This window comes from Rhinolophus ferrumequinum, chromosome 3 (assembly GCF_004115265.2).
Source record: "Rhinolophus ferrumequinum isolate MPI-CBG mRhiFer1 chromosome 3, mRhiFer1_v1.p, whole genome shotgun sequence".
NCBI classification, from domain to species: domain Eukaryota; kingdom Metazoa; phylum Chordata; class Mammalia; order Chiroptera; family Rhinolophidae; genus Rhinolophus; species Rhinolophus ferrumequinum.
In genome coordinates this window covers 54,134,362-54,155,447 of record NC_046286.1, presented here as the reverse complement: position 1 = coordinate 54,155,447, position 21,086 = coordinate 54,134,362, and the positions used below count along the sequence as shown (strand labels likewise).

The 21,086-nt window shown below is 36.3% G+C and overlaps 1 protein-coding gene across 2 annotated transcripts; it reads left to right on the top strand.

The window, feature by feature from the left end:
* The first annotated feature begins 27 nt into the window (after window positions 1-27).
* Window positions 28-20,754, top strand: COQ3 (coenzyme Q3, methyltransferase). 2 transcript variants are annotated; one of them, XM_033103627.1, is made up of 7 exons: window positions 28-159; window positions 8,871-8,997; window positions 11,014-11,166; window positions 14,658-14,757; window positions 16,432-16,674; window positions 19,062-19,221; window positions 20,418-20,754. In XM_033103627.1, exons 1-7 carry the CDS (start codon window positions 51-53, stop codon window positions 20,624-20,626), a joined length of 1,101 nt encoding a protein of 366 aa, XP_032959518.1. In that variant the 5' UTR covers window positions 28-50; the 3' UTR covers window positions 20,627-20,754. The 2 variants fall into 2 exon arrangements, with proteins under 2 accessions (XP_032959518.1, XP_032959520.1); XM_033103629.1 differs by lacking the exon at window positions 28-159 and adding an exon at window positions 2,851-2,872.
* Window positions 20,755-21,086: the final 332 nt, after the last annotated feature.

Sequence of the window (21,086 nt, the reverse complement as noted above, 5' to 3'; positions counted from 1 at the left end):
GGGGATCTTTTACGGGAGGGACCGGAAAGAGGCGGATCCTTTCTGTCGCGATGTGGGGAGCCCGCAAGCTCAGCTCCTTCGGGAGTGGTTTTTTAGGAGTACTTAGGTCTGGGTGCTGGGGCTCACAGGCTGGCTGTCCTCGCTTAACTTCGTTGGCGGGTGAGTGTATGAGTGTGGTGATCCCTCGCTCGCAGCCCACCGTCCGGACCAGCTGTTGTGCGCACGCGCGGGAGAGGGTGGCGGGCTGTCGCGGGGCTCCCGGCGGGGTCAGGGCAAGACCCTTCTCTTCGTTCCCTGCCCTCACTGTCCGATAGACGGCCAGCCTGGGTCCTCGTCCTCCCCTTCCCAGAGGCTGGGAAAAACAGCTGAGGCTGTGGTCCTGGCCCAGGAGAGCGCTGCCCGTGCACTCCCGCCATAGATCCAGCAACCTTTGTCTCATTTTGATTGAGTTCCTTCCTCGAGCTGGCGACCCCTCTGTGCCTGCCAGAATCTCAAGGTCGTGTGCCTTCTTCCTTTGCCGCGGCAGGGAGGGACACTAGCTGTTGCCTCATAGTTATTAATAGCATTGTATTTGTGTTTTGTTTGCACTTACCTTGCCTTTTATCAGAAAGAATTTAAGGCAGCTATACTGCTTTTTGATTAGTAGGTTAATTCAACAACAGCCTGTTAGCAAAGGTCAAGAAAACAACACACTGAACCTGATGCTTGTAGAAGACAGTTTATCAAACTCACAATGTTAACCAGAAACTTAAGTTTATCCTTTACATGAAACTCTAATAAATCCCGTATGCTAGGCACTGGGAATTTTAAAATGAATGATACTTCAAATGTCTCTTTTAAAAAATGTTAGAATACAACTAAGATAAGGATAGAGTGAGCAAAAAAAATGGGAAACTTAAAGGCACACCAATAGAGTTAAGTTGGTACTCATATAGTGGAAAATAGTGTAACCAATAAAAAGGGTGGTTTAAATCGTGTATCCACATGTAAAGATGATTAGGATATAGTGTTAAAGTAAGTTACAAATCAGTATTGTGAACATAGAGATACAAATATAGATGGAGATATAGAGAGAATAGAGACAAAAATTTTAGCAGTGATTATCAGTGGTGCAGTTGGTGATCTATTTCATCATTCTTTGTATACTTTTTGAAATTTTTTTCCTTTTTTCTTTTTTTAGTAAACATGTCTTTTATAATCAGGAATTTAGAGAAAAAAAAAAACAATATATTTCCAGATTTTAGGAGTGCACATAGAAGGAGCATATGATACATGTTAGGGAAGGGAAACTTTTTTTTTTTATTGGGAAATATTGGGGAGCAGTGTGATTCTCCAGGGCCCATCAGCTCCAAGTCGTCCTTCAATCTGGTTGTGGAGGGCACAGCTCAGCTCCAAGTCCAGTCGCCATTTTCAGTCTTTAGTTGCAGGGGGCACAGCCCACCATCCCATGCGGGAATTGAACCGGCGGCAACCTTATTGTTGAGAGCTCGCGCTCTAACCAACTGAGCCATCTGGCTGCCTCTCTGGAAGCTCAGTGGCAGCTCGTTGTCTTCACTCTAGTTGTGGAGGGTGCTGCTCACTGGCACATGTGGGAATCGAACCGGTGACCCTCTTGTTCAGAACTCGCGCTCTAACCAACTGAGACATCTGGCCGCCCCGGGAAACTTCTTAAACAAGTATTTGGGGAGCTGTCTTTAAAGAGTTGCCAGAAGCAGTTGGAGTGGCCAAAGCACCAGCTTGAATGTCTGTGAGGAGGTTTCTGGGAGACTGCAAAGTGTTCCTTGAAAAGTAGAGTGAATGGAGGGCTAGAGATGAGGGTGGAGAGTGGCAAAGGATGAGAGCAGACCCTTTAGGCCGTGTTAAATTCATGAAACGCCATGTATACCTCCTGTGATTGACTTTATCGTGAGAACAGTGGGAAATTACAGAAGGCGCAACATAATTAGACTTGTGTTTAAGAAATAACATTTGGCAGCTGTGTAGAAAGTGGGACGGAGGCAGGCAAGACTTGGCTCAGGAAGGCCTTAGAGTAATCGAGATAATACATGATGAATCCTGGAACTAAGATATTGGCAGGGTAGGGGTCTTGGTCACTGTCAGCGTGGTACCTAATAGGTGCTGGATAAATGACTTTTGAACGAGATGAAATTTCCCCTCATTCCTTTAAAGTCTCAAATACTAGAATCACCACAGATTCAAGGTACAGAAGGAATTGGTAGCATTGTATTTATTAATACAAACTGAATTAGTTTCTCTCAGTTATGGTCAAGTGGTTTGTAAAGCTCTTAAGAATTCTGGCAATACTGATGCCAGGGACAATTTGACAGAGATATGGGAGGTGAGGGAGATAGGGGTCATCACTGAGTAGAGAGCAGGCACAGTGTTAAAAGCTCCGAGGCTCAGTTTCTTATTACTACCTTACATATCCTTATCTATGTATCACAATTCATGTAATTCTCCAGTAATGTCTCACTTACCTGCCTAGGTATAAAGGAGTAAGACCCAGTGTTTGAGCTGGGTCTTAAAAGGTAGTACAGATAGGTAGGTAGTAGAGATGGAAGTGGTAGAAGAGAGAATAACATAAGCAAAAGCCTAGAAGCACATTTTTTTTTCTTTTAAAAACACTGAAATGGATTTGGGCTAGAGTGTGAAGGGCCTATTAAAAAAACAAAACAAAATTTAAAACCACATCAAAAAATCAGGAGAAAAATATTCAGAGACTACGGAAAGACAGGACACAAAATATAAATACTCATTTGTCTTTGTCCATTCGAACTACTGTAATGAAATACCACAGACTGGTTGGCTTATAAATTACAGAAATTTATTTCTTCCAGGTCTTTAGGCTGGGAAGCCCAAGATTCTATGTCTGGTGAGAGCCAACTTCCTGGTCATAGATGGAGCCTTTTTGCTGTGTTCTCTGGGATCTTTTTCATAAGGGCACTAAACCAATCACCAGGACTCCATCCTCATGACCTAATCACCTCCCAAAGGCCCCATCTTAATACCATCACCTTGGACATTTAACTTCACTCATGATAAATTATAACTGCACAGAGATAGCATTTTCACCTATTAGATTAGCAAAGATGAAAACATTTGATAATACATTGCGAGGGTAACTATCAATGTATTATCAGTGTGGGGAAACCAGCACTAGAAATTATCATAGGGATTGCAAATAGGTTCAACATCTGTGACTGGCAATTACAAATTTATAAATACACATGCCATTTGACACAATTCTTAGGATTTTGTCTACAGTTACTCTCAAACATACATGAAATTACTTATGTAATTGAGTCTTATGTTTTTGGAGTAGCAAGAAATTAGAAATAACCGAAGTAAATGTCCATTAATAGGGCACTGCTTAAATAAATTATGAGATAGCCATGCAATGGATACATGCAGCCCTAAAAAAAAGTTCTTTATGCTCTGTTAAGAAAAAAATCTCTGATACATTGATAAGTGAAAGAAAGCAAGGTGCAGAAGAATGTGTATATTGTGCTGCATTTTTATAAAACAAGAGAGATTGATAAAAGAAATTGATATACAAAAATGATATATATATATATAACATATCTCTGGAAGCTTACTTACAAATCTAGTAGTAACACTGGTTGCCTCCAGAGAGGAAAACTGGATAATTATAGTCAAGGGTAGGAGAGGTGCTTTGTGGTGTTCCCTTTTATACTTTTTAATTTAAAAATTTTTTATTTTGAAATAATTTAAGACAAGAAGTTGCAAAAATAGTACAGAGAATTTCCATATGACCTGCACCCAATTCCTCAGTGATAACATCTTACCTAACCACTGTACATCGTCAATGCCAGAAATGGCCATTAGTATGATACTGTTACCTAAATTACAGACCTTATTTGGATTTCACCACCTTTACATGCACTCATTGTGTGTGTGTGAGCACACATAGAGATTTGTGTAATTACTGTCACAATCGGGATATGGGACTGTTTCATAGTCAGACCCTAGCCCCACCCTGAACCCTTGGCAATCACTGAGCTGTTCTCCATTATTATAATTTTGCCATTTGAAGAGTGTTATGTAAATGGAATCGTACAGTATGTACCTTTAGAAATTGTCTTTTGTTCCCCACTCAGTGTAAAATCCATCCAAGTTATTCTGTGTATCAATAGTTCATTCCTTTTGATTTCTGAGTATTTCATGATACAGATATACCACAGTTTGTTTAACCATTCACCTATTGTAGGATATTTTGGTGGTTTCCAGTTTCTGACTATGATGAAAAAATTGCTATGAATATTTGTGTACAGATTTTTGTGTGGATAGAAGTTGTTTTCACTTTTCTGGGATAAATAAATTTTGCCCAGTAATGCAAATCCTGTGTTGTATGATAAGTGTATATTTACCTTCATTAGAAATGGCTAAACTGCTCTCCATCGTTTCTGTACCATTTTACATTCCCACCACCAATATGTAAAAGATCTAGTTGTTTCATATTCTGGTCCACACTTGGTAATATCAGGATGGTTAAATTTTAGCCAATATGATAGACATGTAGTGGCTTTCATTTGTATTCCTCTAATGGCTATTGATATTTACATCTTCTCGTGCTTATTTGCATTTGTATTATATATCCTCTTTGATGAGATGTATGTTCCTGTCTGTTTATACCCATTTTATAATGTCCACATCCATTTTGTAATTGTATTACTTGTTTGTTTGTTTTTAATGGGAGTTTTTTGTTTTTTACTGTTGAGTTTAAAGAATATCCTCATATATTCCAGAGATAAGTCCTTTGTGGGATATATTTGCAAATATTTCTTTCCATTCTATGACTTTTCTTTTTCTTGACAGGGTCTTTTGCAGAGCAAAAGTTTTCAAATTTTTTTTTTTTATTTGGGTCGTCTCTTTTTTATTTTATTTTTTTATTGGGAAGGGGAACAGGACTTTATTGGGCAACAGTGTGTACTTCCAGGACTTTTTCCAAGTCAAGTTGTTGTCCTTTCAATCTTAGTTGTGGAGGGCGCAGCTCAGCTCCAGGTCCAGTTGCTGTTGCTAGTTGCAGGGGGCGCAGCCCACCATCCCTTGCGGGAGTCAAGGAATTGAACCGGCAACCTTGTGGTTGAGAGCCCACTGGCCCATGTGGGAATCGAACCGTCAGACTTTGGAGTTAGGAACATGGAGCTCTAACTGCCTGAGCCACCGGGCCGGCCCCAAAAGTTTTCAATTTTGATTAAGTCCAATTTAATCACGTTTTTTAAGGATTGTGTTTTTGTCAGAACTCTACGCCTAATCCTAAATCATGAAGAGCTTCTCCTCTATTTTCTTCTAAAAGTTTCATAGTTTTGTACTCAGGTCAATAATCCATTTTGAGTTCATTTTTGTATAAGATTTGAGATTAAGGTTGAAGTTTTCTTTTTTGTTTATAATATCTGATTGTGTCAACAACATTTATTGAAAAGACTATTCTTCCATTGAACTGCTTTTGCACCATTGTCAAAAAACCAGCTGGGTGAACTTTTTTGGTCTATCTCTGGATTCTCTTCTGTTGCATTGATGTTTGTGTTTGTCCCCTCTCCAATACCTCACTGTCTTGATTACTGTAGTTCTCTGGTAAGTCTTAAGATTGGTTATTGTGATTCCTGTAATTTTATTCTTCAGTATTGTTTTCATTATTCTATTTCTTTTGCCTTTTCACATCAATTTTACAATCAGCTTATCTGTATTTACAAAAGAATGACTTTTGGGCTTTTGATAAGAATTGTGTTAAACAAATAGATAAATTTGGGGAGAATTGATGTTGACTCTTCCAATCCATGTTGAGTCTCGCCATTTATTAGGTTGTCTTTGATTTCTTTTTATCAGTATTTTATATAAATTTTCAGCATACAGACCCTTTTCACATTTATATTAGGTTGGTACAAAAGTAATTGTGGTTTTTGCAATTTCTAGCCTTTTAAACCGCAGTTACTTTTGCACCAACCTAACACAACAATGGAAGTAATTTATTCTTTTTTGGACTCATTTTAAATGACACAGCGTGTGGATTTTCCTCTCCAATTTTTTATTGTTAGTATTAATATACAGAAACAGTTGACTTTTTGTGTGTTGACCTTGTAATCTGTGACCTTGCTGAACTCACATATTAGTTCCAAGAGTTTTTTTTTTCAACTAAGGACAGTTTAATTTCTTCCTTTTCATTCTGTATGTCTTTTATTTCCTTGGATTTTGGTTTGTTTTTGCCTAGTTTACTGGCTAAAATTTTTAGTACTGTTTTGAAAAGGAGTCCTGAGAATGGACATTCTTGCCTTGTTCCTGATTTTAGGGGTAAAGCACTTAGTCTTTCACCATTAAGCACTATGTAAGCGAGGGTTTTTATGGATGCTCTATAGATTGAAGAATTTCCCTTCCATTCTTAGTTTGCTGAGAATTTTTAATCATAAGTGGGTGTGGTTTTGTCAAATGTTTTGTCCATATCAATCTTCTTTTGATTATTAATATGGTAGATTACATTGATTTTTTTTTTAAATACGACCTAGTGTTGCATAGCTGAAAAAATCCCACTTGGTTGTCCTTTAGTATTCTTCTTATATATTGCTGGATTCCATTTACTAATTGTTGAGAATTTTTGTTCTGTTCCTGAGCGAAATTGGTCTGTGGTTTCTTTGGTGTACCATCTTTGTCTGGTGTTTGTATTAGAGTAATTCTAATTTTATAAAATGGATTGAGAGATGTCCCTCACTCTTCTGTTTTTGGAAGAGATTGGGTAGAGCTGGTTGTTTTTTCTCCTTTAAGTGTTTGGTAGAATTCACCAAAAATGAAGCTATCTGAGCCTGGAGATTTATTTTTTCAGAAGGTTTTAATTATGAATTCAGTATCTTTAGTAGTTATGGACTATTCAGGCCACCTGTTTCATCTTGCATGGGTTTTGGTGATTTTCATGGAATTAGTCCATTTTGTCTAAATTTGTAAGAATTTCACTGTGTAGAGTTGTTCCTTATCATCCTTTTTATGTCTGTTGGCTTCATAAGTGATATCCCCTCTTTCATTCCTGATGTTAGTAACTTAGGTCTTCTCTTTCTTTGTCAGCCTTGCTAGAAGTTTATCAGTTTTATTGGTCTTTGCAAGGAATTAACGTTTTTGTTTGTTTGTTTGTTTTTTAACTTTAAGTGTATTTTTCCAAGATCCATCAGCTCCAAGTCAAGTAGTTGTTTTCCATCTAGCTGTAGAAGGCAGGAGTTAACTTTTTACTTGATTTATCTATTTCGTTTTGTTTTAAAATGCCATTGATTTCTACTTTTATCAGTATTATTTCCTTCTTTCTGCTTGCTTTGGATTTATTTTACTCTCTTTTCTTATTTGTTGAAGTAGAAACTTAGATTATTAATTTGAGATCTTTTGCCTTTTCTAAAATGAGTGTTTAGTGCTATGAATTTCTCCCTAATTACTGCTTTAGCTATGTCCACGGATTTTTATATATTATATATTTTAATTTATTTTAGTTTTATTTCCCTGAGACTTTGTCTTTGACTCATGGATTGTTTAGAATTGTGTTGTAAGTGTTTTGTTCTTTTCATGTTATCTTTCTGTTATTTATTTCTACTTTGAGTCCATTATACTCAGAGAACATATTTTATATGATTTCACTTCTCTTAAAGTTGTGAAGGTTTGTTTTATATCCCAGGACATGGTCTATCATGAGTGCTCCATGCATGCTTGAAAGAATGTATATTCTGTTTTTGTTTGGGTGAAATGTTTTATAAATTTCAATTAGATCTTATTGGTTGATGGTCTTGTTCAGTTCTTTTGTATCCTTGCTCATTTTTTTGTCTAGTGGTTCTATTAATTACTGAAAAAGGTGTGTTGAAGTCTCCAACTATAGTTGTAGATATCCTTATTTTTCCTTTCAAGTCTACTTTTGCTTCATGTGTTTTGGAAGTCTGTTGTTTGGCACATACACATTTAGGATTGCACTCTCTTCTTGGTGGGTCATCCTTTTTATCATAATAATTTTCCATAGTAATTTTCTTTGCTCTAAGGTCTACTTTGTCTAAATGTTTATTAAACAATTGAATGTTCTGCAGTAGAGTATTAGTTCATAACGTAAGTTTGAATATATAGACTGGATGAGTATTTATTAATAAGACATTTTTTGTTCTGTAAAGAGTGTTGAGCATATGTATAAATCCATTTCATATAGCTAACATGAAAGTGACAGAATTTGAACTGGTTTTGACAAATAATCTCAGAATCAGTATTACCTTAATTTAAAAGGTAATGTAGGGCTGGCCCGGTGGCTCAGGTGGTTGGAGCTCCGTGCTCCTAACTCCGAAGGCTGCCGGTTCGATTCCCACATGGGCCAGTGGACTCTCAACCACATGGTTGCCAGTTTGACTCCTGCAAGGGATGGTGGGCTGCGCCCCCTGCATCTAGCAACGGCAACTGGACCCGGAGATGAGCTGCGCCCTCCACAACTAAGACTGAAAGGACAACAACTTGACTTGGAAAAATATCCTGGAAGTACACACTGTTCCCCAATAAAGTCCTGTTCCCCTAAAAAAAAAAAAAGGTAATGTAGTTTTAATTTAAATATCATTGTTTTATAATTTCGTGCAGCATAATGTGGATGTAAAAACTAATGGCAAGAAAAACTTAAATATGCATTACTTAATTTTGCTAATTAAATTGCAGAAGTGTCTGATTAGAGTTAGATGGCAGAATGCAACATCTTTATTGTATATTTTAGAATAAAATCCAAAATTAAGAAAAGAATCCTTTGTTTATCAATTGTAATATAAAATTGCCATATAAAATAGTTTCTTCAAGTACATGCATAGTAAGGATTCTTACTGTGCAATGCTTTCTCTAGACATTTAATTTTTTTTCAGTTTATTCGGAGAATCAGCTCAGTTGGACTCTAAAAATTAAACCATGGGTTTTCCAAGAATACAGAATCATGTGTTCCAGATCCTATAGAATGACTTTTGCCTGCTTGAATACAATGAAAACTTACAGGTAAGTTTATTCATTCCTGTGGCAAATATTTTCATAATTATGTGCAATAATAGTTTTGTATTGGTTGTGTTTAATAAACCCTGTCAGTACATAATAGCTCATGTGGTTTAACTAGGTTGCTTTTATTTATTTAAATTTTCTTATTTTTCCAGCAACTTTAAAATTTGGAATATTTCAAACCCACAGAAAAATTGTAATACAGTATATGGTGTGTACCCTTCATCCATATTCAGAGATAAGTTGTATTTTTAATATAAGACTATATTACTTGAAGAAGTACTTTTTACTTCCTCAATATTTTTATGACAGGACACAAATAATGCAGTGCTTAAAATTATAAATCATTTGGGTGTGTCATAAAATAGTATGATAAGGTGAATAAGTATACGTTTTAGGTAGTAAGATTGAATCAACGTGATGTCTTTCTGTATTCTTACTTTATAAACCCAACTTCTAACCTTGTAAATGCATAGAGTTAAGGCATGAGTGCATGCTTCTACTTGTAAAGGAGCTAGCTCTTTTAAGATTTGGTGTGTGCAAAATCATTCTTTAGTCAACTGAGCACCCACTGACTGTTATCTATTGTAAGTTAGTCCTTTATTTTTCATGAAGCATTGAAAAGGAGGGTAATACTCATAATATAATATTAAAGAAAAGTGACATTTAACTCTTAAAATGTTAATAACTAATCAATATAGAATGTATTCTATGAAGCTAAGAAAAACATAGAGAAAATTTGAATGGCATTACCTATTCTTACCTAACAACCTTATTCTCTTTTACCCAAGAACCTTTGGACAATTTTCCTATCATGTACTTGGATCTGGAATTCAGTATAGTTGTCTGTCTGATGCCTATTTAGTTGCCTGTTTGATCCCATCTAATTAAAAAAAATTTTTTTTAAGGTTAATTATACTTTTCTGGGCCTCCTCCCTCAGGCTATTCATTTGACAAATGTTTCCTGAGCACCAACTGTGTTCCAGGAACTGTGCTAGTCACTCACTAGGAATAAAATGGTAAGCTAGACAGTCCATGCCTTGCCCTCATAGTGCTTATGTTTTAATGGGGAGACATGATCAAATAATCACATAGCCCCATGAAGAAGTATAAAGTTTTATAGGACTTAAAATAGGGTAATATAACCCAGTTTTGAGAATCAGGGAAGACTTCTCAGGGAAGACATTCCATTCAAAGCTGAAAGATGGGAAGAAATTAATTAGGTGTGTAGAGGAGGGAAGGGGGAATGTGAGAATAATGGTCCAGTTGGAGGGAACAATATATACAAAGTACTCGAGGAAGGAGCAGGCATGGTCAGTTCATAGCACTGAAACAAGACCCATCTGGCTGAAGCGGGTAGGATGAGGAGAGTAGTGACTGATTGTGGAGAACAGATTAGAAGGGGATGAGGTAGGGAGTAGGCTGTCTCACTCAAAGGCTAGGACAAAACGTAAGCTAGAGATGATGGGAGCTTGGTTTGGATGATGGCAGTAGAAATGGAGAAGTTGGAGGCCATCTGCTGCAAATCCTGGCTGCACCACTTACTTAATCTCCCTGAGCCCCCCTTTTCTTATCTGTGTAATGGGGATAATAGTCCCTTAGAAAATTTCTGGGAGGATTAAATGAGATGACATATGACATGTGTGGAGTTCTTAAATAGTATTGGCGTTTAGTAAGTGCTCATTAAATGGTTACTTCTACAGCTGCTATTATTATTGTTGTTGTTGTTGTTGTTGTTGTTGTTGTTGTTATCAGATGTGACCCAGAAGGCCAAGTTTTATAGTTTCATTTTCATCGTAACTTACTTTGAAAGCAAATTGATTTTGTTTCATCTGTGATATATATGTGTATACCATATTTATAAGTAATGTGATGATAAGAAAACTTCATTTTGAAACATCAAAAATGAGTATTTAGACTCTAATAAATTGTAAATTAGAGTATCTTTCTACATAATATATCCATGTTACATGTTTTAAAACAGGATTTTTTTCCTGGCTCTTCATTTTGACCTCTTAGGTACCCTTGGACAAGACGGTACAGTACTTCTCAAACCACTGTAGACAGCAGTGAGGTGAAAACCTTCCTGGCCCTGGCTCACAGGTGGTGGGATGAGCAAGGAGTATATGCACCTCTTCATTCTATGAACGACCTTAGGGTGCCATTTATTAGGTAACGTGCCAGAAAGTCTGTCTTTCAAAATGCAACCCTTTTTAATAATTCTTCTTCTTTTGAGTTCATTTTTCTCTTGATTTATACTTAGGTTCAAAATGCTGTTTTAAGTTTGCTTTAGAAATTAGGAAGATTCTCTTCAATATCCATTGTTTGAAACCATTAATATTTTTAAATAACATCCAAGTTCTGGGCTGCTTTCATAAATTAATTTGAAGCATTTTTGGACATTATCAGGTTAATTAGAACTAAATCCTTATGAAAAGAACTAAAGGCCTATGATGTCAAGGTCATTTTATAACAACTTTGACCTTTAGGCAGTCCTAATAAAGTGACTACTACTGAGACTGTTCAATTCAGCAAGTATTTATGGAACACTTATGTTGTATAGAGCTTGGGGGCCAGATACCATAGAAGCTACAAAGATATTCATCATTTGAAATATAGTCCCTGTACTTCAGGGACTTATAGTTTGCCGTGGGAGATAAAGGCAAGGGCTCATCAGACTCCATTTATCAAGAAATTGTTCATTCATTCTTATGTCCATTTATTTATTTATTCATTGAACATTTTTGAGCAGATGGCATGGGCAAGGCTCTGTAATAGACACAGAATATCAGACTCAGACTGCCCTCAAGGAACTTGCTGATGGTTTTTTGGTGGTTCATCCAGAACCAGTATGTCAAAAAGAGAAATACTGTTACCTTTTTATTACCACTGAATTTGTGATCACTGAAACACTAAGGCAGAGAAAAGTGAAATGTCATTCTGTTAGGCTAGATCAGTGGTTCTCAAGGTGTAGGCCCTGCGCTAGCAACATCGGTTTTACCTGAGAACTTGTTAGAAATACAAAATGCTCAGGTCTTGCCCTGGACCTACTGCTTTGGTGGTCAGCAGACTATGTTTTAGCAACCCTTCCAGATAGTTTTGGTATATTCTCAGATTGAGAATTATTCTATTCAAACTACTGTGATACCATCATTTAGACATCACACTAAAACATATCACCCAGGGCAGTACACGTTATGGTTAGAAGTTTAAATTTTATTGTGAGCATAATTGGAAGCCATCGAAGGGAAGTGATGTGATCTAAATTATGACATAAAGGAGTCATTTTGGCCAATGTGTGAAGAACGGATTGGACTTCATTTGAAATCAGTCCTTTCTGTATATTACAACCTTCTGAAATGATCTACTTAACCACCATCTAGGTTATTCTTAGACATCAATTAATTTTAGTAGCAATAAAAGATATCCTAAGATATCCTTATTATATACAGAGGGTGCCAAAAAAATGTATACACATTTTAAGGAAGGAAAAAACTATTAAAATTGTAATACTCAATATATACCAACAGCAAAAGATGAATACAAGTCACGTTTGACTTCTGCAATTACTAGAGGTGCTCAAAGTGGTTACCATCAGTGTCCAGACACTTCTGATTACGGCAAATTACTGCTTGAGCAACTGTAATGACGAGCGGGGAAAAGAAAAGGGGGGGACGGGACACACGCTAGAGTGGGGCTAATTAATTTATTTATCAATATCGAATCAATTTATTTAGCAGTATGCAATAGCAAAAGACAAAGGCAATGAATAGAATGTGCTAATGACAGAAAGTAAAGGTGGTTAAGACTAAACTATATACATTGATAACAATGTCATGTCAAAGGAGTACACATACATATAAGTTTAAGAGATCCCAACATATGTTTACAATTGATCAAAAATCGCTTGGCTAAATACACAAATAACATCAGTAAGGAGTATCCAAAAGCAGTAATAAGCTTTATAGGATAGTAACTATTACAGTAGATGCCCAAAGCTCACCAAACGGAGAGAACAGCACTGGAAAAGTGAGGAATCAAAACCTTGCCAAGTCTGCAGCTGAGAGAAACCCAGGCGTCTCCCACACCACTGTTTGCTAGTTCCCAAGAATGCTGGGGCTGTTGGCGTTGTTGTTGTTGCTGTTGTTGTTGGAAGTTAGGAAGTCTTCTGATACTGCAAGCTGCAAGTTACATACAAGGTCCCAAAGATGCTAGAATGATGACAATTCACCAACAAAAGAAGTCTCTACTGTCCATTGAGGCAAATTCCGATCTCTTATTCTGAACAATCCAATCCTGAAAAGCAGTTGTGAAACAGCAAATCTTCTAAATAGCAATCTCTTGAAACAGCAATCAGTCAATATCAATTCACCTGAGGTCTGTTTTATATATCTCTTTAGATGCACCCCAGAGCCAAGTTTTATGTTCCTGCCTTCCCACTCAAGGAATCGCCCGTTCCGGGAGGGTCCAGCAGTTACTGATATGAATGCTGCCCATCCGGCCGAAGGGCCAGTTAATCCGGACAAGCAGTATCTACTGTTCTTGCTTGGGACCATCAACCCAAGGCCTTCCAAAGCCTGGCAACGTGCCTGTCACGTCGTCCTGATATAACTTAGCTACCTTTTTACTTCATCTGCTGATGTGGGCGAAACAGACAGAACAAAGAGGGAATTCTCTCAACCCCTGATTAAGAATTTCTTTAACCATAAGCTAACCATCACCTCACAGCACAGACAGAACAGCAAACATCATCTCATATCTCCCTTGCTTGGGAGAATGAGACCAAAGGGGGAATTTACTCAAACCCTGATCACAGCACAGAAATCACCTCACATCAGGAACAGACAAAAGCTAATAGACAAAAGCTCACATCAATCAATGAAGGCAAATTTTCTTCATCTTTCCTACAGCAACATTTACCAAAGTGACCATTTGTATACATTCTCTGGCACCCTGGTATAACATTATTTTAATATAAATATAATTAAAATTCATATATAGTCCAACTTAAAAGTTTAGTTTACAATACTGTTAGATATATATCTCTGTGTGAGTGCACATGCATGTGTGCTTATGTTTGCCCATGTGGCAAAGTATTACCATGATTACCTTAGAATTAAGTTTACTTGATTTGGACGCCTGTTAACATGATTATGAAAACACCACTAACCTAGAATATTAAAGGAGACTCAATTTAGAAGGGAATAGAGGCAAATTCTGAAAATACAGATTTCAATTTGCTTTTTCTAAGCCATGTAAAATAACCTATTGGTTGCAGACGTGAAATGGGTGTAGCAAGTACTACAATGTAGCTAATAGGTGACGTGATATCTCAAGCAAATAAAATTGGGTTGATCTAAAATGGATTAGTTTTAAAGTTTTTCTTAGATTATGACTAAACTAATAATTAAAATGTAATTATTACTAGATTAATTCAAAAACTTTACTTTAAACCTCCTACTTTTGATTATTAAAAATATCTTACAAATGAAACATAGTCATTTCCAGCAATGCTGAAAATAAAAGACCTGTTTACCCAGAACATCAATAATCCATTTAAAATGAGAGTTTAATGTTTCCTTGAAGAAATGAGAGTTAATGTTCACTTTTAAGACTTAATTGATAAAATTAATACTTCTTATATGTTTTGAATTTTTTTGAAGAGACAATCTTTTAAAAACAGTTGCTAATCACCAGCCAGGAAAACCTTTGTCTGGGATGAAGATTCTTGATGTTGGCTGTGGTGGTGGATTGTTAACTGAAGTAAGTGATTTTCAATTTTCCTGCCATTTTTAACTGGGAGAAAAAAATTGAGAAATGGGCTTATGCCTCATTTATCCTTTTAACAAATAATATTGTTCATTTGAGAAATGCCTAATGTGTTTAATATTTTTATGATTATAAAAGGAATACATAGTTTTTCTTAAAAAATATAATAAAATTTCAGAAAATTATAATGAAGGATTTTTTTTAATACAAATATGAGTCACTGGTCATTTGAATAGCTTTGAAAATTTTGTCTCTTCCATCCCAAGAGATTAAGTAATTTTCACTGATTTAGATGCGATGATAAACTGCCCTTCTGCACTTGCTTTGGTATCAAAACCTGACAGAGTTTTGCCTGCTGTGCGTCTCTTCCCTTCTCAGGTGCCTTAGAGTACTTGGAAGAATACTCCCTCTCCCTGTGAAGGTTTGCTTTAGCTTATAGTAAATGTATGTCCTGCAGCTCTATTTTGTATTTTTCTTGTAAAAAAAAGAATACAATTTTTTTCAATACAGCATCGTAATCTGATCTTTGAAAGATATTTTAAGCAGCAGTATAGGATATAAATATTTAAGTGAAGAATGTTCAATGGGATGTTTCTGTCAAGGTCTATAACAGCCAAATTGACCACCAAACAGATGCCTTTGATACTTAGCTAAGTTTCTACATGCACAGAAAACATGTTCTTCGTATGGCAGTGGGATAGAACTGCCATGGCAGTTTTTTTCTGATATCAATTATAACATTAAAGGAAATGTAAACTATATGAAAATACATCCCCCAGAATCATAAATATGTGCTGTATCAAGCGGTAGATGAGTAAGATTTTACTATACGTGTTCTACAATTTTCTCAGTCTATTGTTGCAGAACTATGTCTCTGCAGCTAAAATAATTTGATTCATACTTTTAACTTATTGACTAAAGAGTTATAAAATAAATGCTATGCAAGTTTTGATAAAAATTAAGGCTGTGTTTAGAAACTTGGGCATGTCATGGGAAGTGATTGAATATAAAAGTCGAAAGAAGAATTAGCTATGAAGAATCATTTCTGATCAGTCACAGAAAACAACTATTGAGAAAAAAATTGTTCTTTAGACAATTTGAATGTCAGAAATTTTTGTGGCTTTTACAGTACATTTATTGCACTTTAAATGTGTTGATACTGTATTATGTACATATAAATGTACCTAGAGAATGTAGACAAAACTTTTTTCACTATTCCCAAGTAGTTCTTGGTAAGTTTTTTCTTGCTATGTTATTCTCACTTTTTTTTTTTAAATTTTATTGGGTAATATTGGGGAACAGTGTGTGTCTCCAGGGCCCATCAGCTCTAAGTCGTCCTTCAATCTAGTTGTGGAGGGCGCAGCTCAGCTCCAAGTCCAGTTGCCGTTTTTTCAGTCTTTAGTTGCAGGGGGCGCAGCTCCCAGCAACCCTGTTGTTCAGAGCTCCCGCTCTAACCAGCTGAGCTATCCGGCTGCCCCTATTGTCACTTTTAAGCTGTTTATTTGGAAATTTTCAAACGTGTACAAACTAGAGAAAATGGTACCATGAACTTCCCTGTACCCATAAATGATCTCCAATGATTATCCCCTCGTGGTTAATCTTATTTCCTTTTTAATCGCTAACGTGTTCTATTTTCTTCCTGCTGGTAACGGTTTTTTATGCCATTAGCCTCTAGGGCGGCTTGGAGCTTCAGTTATTGGAATTGACCCTGTGGATGAAAACATTAAAACAGCACAGCGCCATAAATCATTTGATCCAGTCCTGGATAAGAGGATAGAGTACAGAGCATGTTCCCTGGAAGAGATTGTGGGAGAGACTACAGAAACCTTTGATGGTGTCGTAGCTTCTGAAGTGGTAGAACATGTGATTGATCTAGAAACATTTATACAGTGCTGCTGTCAAGTGTTAAAAGTAAGACTTATGGAGTTTACTTGTTTGTTTTCTCTTTTCAATGTGTGTATGTACCCATAGCAATAAATGTTTCATAATACTTGAAACCAGGAAGCCAGGATTATGGGACAGCATCTCTGCTGAAGATTGCTTCTGCCTTTAAGCTTGCCCTCAGGACCGGCGTTTTCCAGATCCAGTATTTCAGTGTCTAGAGAGGTTTAAAAATGTTGGTGCTGAACATTATAATACAACCAATAGATTTAGAATGGTAGTTTTACACTGGTAAAGTCTAAATTAAATACCTAATAGACATTGAATGACAACTAATAAGAAGTTGGTTTTGATTAATACTTGAAAATCAATGAAAACCATCATTAGCATAAATTGACTTAGCATTTAAGTAACTCTGTGTTATGTATAACAGTTTTCAGCTTATAAAAGAATACTTCATACATGTGATCTCCCCTGATATTACCTACAACCAGGTTAGGAAGGCAAGGTGGGCATTGTTATCACTGCCTTTGACCAATGAAGATCAGAATTTGGGAAATGTCAGAGGTCACTAGGCAGTTATGTGGAGCTTAAAATCTTCACCTTTTGATTTCAAGCATGGTTCTTTCCATTATATTATTACGCTTATATAATTTGCCACAGACGTAGTCCTCTGAAAGTGGTTCCAAATTTTAATAAATATTATTATTACTATGTCAACTCTGTTGTTTATGTATTCAACAGATAACACCCTAAGGCCACGAGCTAAAAGAATAAAACGCTAAACAGTGCTTTTTAAAAATAGCTTTTCTTTTTAAAGAATTTTAGATTCATAGAAGAGTTGCAAAAGTAGTGTAGCATGTTCGCATATACCCTTCACCCAGTTTCCCTACTGTTAACAATTTTCATAATAAGGATAGGAACTAGGGTGAGGCAAGTGAGGCATCTATAGCACATAAGTGAAGGAGGCATGTGCTCGTCAGTGCCAGTCCTGCGTTTGCACACCCCACAGAGAGTGCTTCCTTCAGTTTTGTGCCCTGGGCACCTCCCTCACCTCGCCTAGCCCTAGTCCTGTATGTCACCCATGGCACATTTCTCAAAACTAGAAATTAACACTGACATTATACTATTAATTACACTACAGACCTTGTTAAAGTTCATTAGTTTTTCTACTAATGTCATTTTTCTGTTGCAGGGATCAATAGAGATCCTACATTGCATTTTGTTACCGTGTCTCCTTAGTCTCCTTCAATCTGTAATCATTTCTTGGTGTTTCCTCTTAAATGAGTTTTATTAGGCTTATCTCCTATTTTCCAAGCAAAACTCCTTAATTATTACTATTTGTGTTGTGTGTCAGTCAGTATATATGAGTGGAGGTTCTTTCACATATGAGAAATGCTGATATTGTGGAATTTAAAACTAACGTTTGCTTTAATGGAAAATTTTTTTTAAAATAGCCAAAAATATAAAATAAACAAAACAAATGACTATTGCTCACTACTCTGTTTCCTTAGAGTAAGACTTTGTAGAACACCGATTAGATATTCATAAGTGATTTTCCTCCTAGCTCTATTAAGATGTAATTGACACATAAGTGATTCTTAATATAAGATATGTTAGAGTACTGGAGTTTTACAGAGAAAAGTTACAATGTGTGATAAAATCGTGTCTTATATTTCATTTAAGTGCACATTCCAATATTTCAGGGCCTCCTCTTATTTTTCCTTTGGGGTGATATTTGAGATATAGTCTCTCTTTCTCTCTCTCTCTCTCTCTCTACATATATATATATATATATTATTGTATATATGTGTGTGTATATGTACTACACACACACATATATAATAATATGATTATTTTGGAGAGACTCTGGCATTTTATCCTCATCAGGCTAAAAAATGTCAGACTAAACAATCCCATAAATGGTTTGTATTCATTTAAGTGCTTATCTTGATCTCTTCATATTCTTTATACTAGTGAAATCAAAATAAGACCAAAAAACTTTCAAACCTTAATCATTAATGTTTTTGTCAAAGAACACTTCCTGGAGTTGCTCGCCCGCCCAAGATATGAGCTGTAAGCTGTGCCAAACAAGTTAGACAGGCTTAGCACCCAAAGAGAAAACAGTGTTGATGCATTTTAAAGCATAAATATAAGTCATAGTAATGTATGATTTCAAGACTTGTAAGCACGGTTGCATAAACTCAGTGAGTGCGTTTGTAGTGGACTACCTTTAGTAATGAATTTCCCAAGAGAAAAAAATACTATTTTGATAAATTATATTTTATTCATATTTATGTATCTTAGCTGCACTTAGATTATTTGGAAGGAAGGAGGAGGGTGGGGGAAGCCAAGCCTTTACCAACATGATACTCCTGACATTTAAATTTTTACTTCTATACGTACATTTATTTTAGCCCGGTGGTTCTTTATTCATTACTACAATCAACAAAACACAGCTGTCCTATGCCTTGGGAATTGTTTTTGCAGAGCAAATTGCAGGTATTGTACCAAAAGGTACTCATACCTGGGAGAAATTTGTTTCACCTGAAAAGCTAGAGAGCATTCTGGAATCAAGTAAGTATTAAGCATTTTTCCAATTTTCAAGGCCTAGCTGAACTTTTAATGTACCTGTAATTATTAATCACACAACCTCACACTTAATTCAATAGGCCACTATTGTTTGGATGTTGGTTTCATCTCCTCAACTAGGTCATAAACTCCTTGAAGTTAAAATTAAGTACTAGACATTAGCTCCCTCTCACCTGTGGCGCCTAATCCAGGGCCAAGCAAATCATATGATCAGTGAATACTTTTTGGCTGTTTCGTCTTCACTTGTTTAAGGACGAGGTACAAATGTCTGATACTTACACGTGCTTAATTTGTCCGGTTGAGGCCCTCCTTGTATCAGCTTATCTTAGATATTATTTTTCCTTATACTCAGATATATGTTGAACTCCCTTGCCACTTTTCAGGTATTTTATGGTACTTATAGCATGCCTTGTATTGTGGTTATTTTAGTGTTTGTAAGCCCCTTTCTGGCCTGTAAGCCCCTTGAAGTCAAGCTCTGTCTCCTTTCGGTACTCTCCACATTGCCTAGCTCTGCTTTACGCATCATGAGCACTCGATTTACGTGTTGCATTCCTGTCAAGTAATAACATCTGTCAGTTCATTTATTTGGCATTTGGTATTCCTCTTAAATACTTAGAGTCAACTTATATATGTCTCATGGTTTTAGTTCACAGAACAGTATATCAATAAACTTGGTTTTACTGGAATATTATCAGCCCAATGCAAGGTAGTAAGTTCTAAAGATTTTTGCAAGTAAGCTTGTTGAAAATAGAGTAGAAAAAGTATTTTAAAGGTGGTTTATAGGAGCAACCACTTGTTGGCAGGTATTTTCTAACAACTAATGTTTATTGAGTACTTATTAAATTCCAAGCACTGTGTTACTTTACACACATCTCTCATCTAATTCTAACAACTCTATATGTTCTGTCCACGTGAGAAAACTGAAATTCAGAAAGATTAAATGACTTGCTCAGGGTCGTCATCTACTAGGTGCCAGAGCTGGGATTTGAACCGAAGCAGTTGGCTTTACAGTTTAGAGTTTACGGTCTATGCTACAGTAAAGAATGATCAGTACGTGGTTACAAAGCATTTTTGCCCACTGAGTTAAGAATCCTTTTTTAACATGGAGAGTTGCATGAGACTCTTTGTACTTGGAAGGTAAACATTTATTGAATCTACTCTTTCTGATATTTTTTTTCCAGATGGTCTTTCAGTTCAAACTGTGGCAGGAATGCTCTACAACCCCTTTTCAGGTTACTGGCATTGGATTGAAAACACCAGCCTTAACTATGCAGCTCATGCTGTGAAGCACCCGCACCCAGGCCCCGCCGAGCTTGTGTTTGAGGGGGAAGCAGATGTCCCAGCAAAAGCCTCCACCAACCCCGGTGTGCGTGAAGAGCCGAAGGAATGAATTGTTTCTGAGGACGATAGGAACACGGCGTGAAAGTACGATATTTACAAATACGAAAACTATACCGTTTATCTTTTGAGAGAGGATCATGCAGAAAAGAAAGTCAAAAAAAGGGTTAAAACCTTGGATAAAAGTTTTTGTTGTTCCATCTAACAGCTCCTTTCAATGGATTATTTTATGGATAAAAAAAGTTTTGTTGAGGTATTGTGTGATCTAGGCTAAATTTATGTACCTCAGCCTTGTTATATCAATAGGGTATGCATATTTCACTTCATCTTACAGAGTATATTTTTTTCCAGCATGTATGCACATATATACATATTATAATATGTTTTAATTTAAAGGAATCTGTATCATCTGTGTTCTTCTTTATTTGGTTTTTAGTTAAAGGCAGTTGTGCTTCTGACTGATGAAAACCAAATACAGTTTTATACCACTTGTATATGGGAAAATAAAATAT

What these genes read in the sequence shown, in the direction of transcription:
- COQ3 (XM_033103627.1), top strand. Translation starts at nt 51, where the DNA reads ATGTGGGGAGCCCGCAAGCTCAGCTCCTTCGGGAGTGGTTTTTTAGGA. An exon ending in TCGCTTAACTTCGTTGGCGG is followed by an intron (nt 160 to 8,870) that starts GTGAGTGTATGA and finishes ATTTTTTTTCAG; the next exon opens with TTTATTCGGAGAATCAGCTC. An exon ending in GTGGTGGATTGTTAACTGAA is followed by an intron (nt 14,758 to 16,431) that starts GTAAGTGATTTT and finishes TTATGCCATTAG; the next exon opens with CCTCTAGGGCGGCTTGGAGC.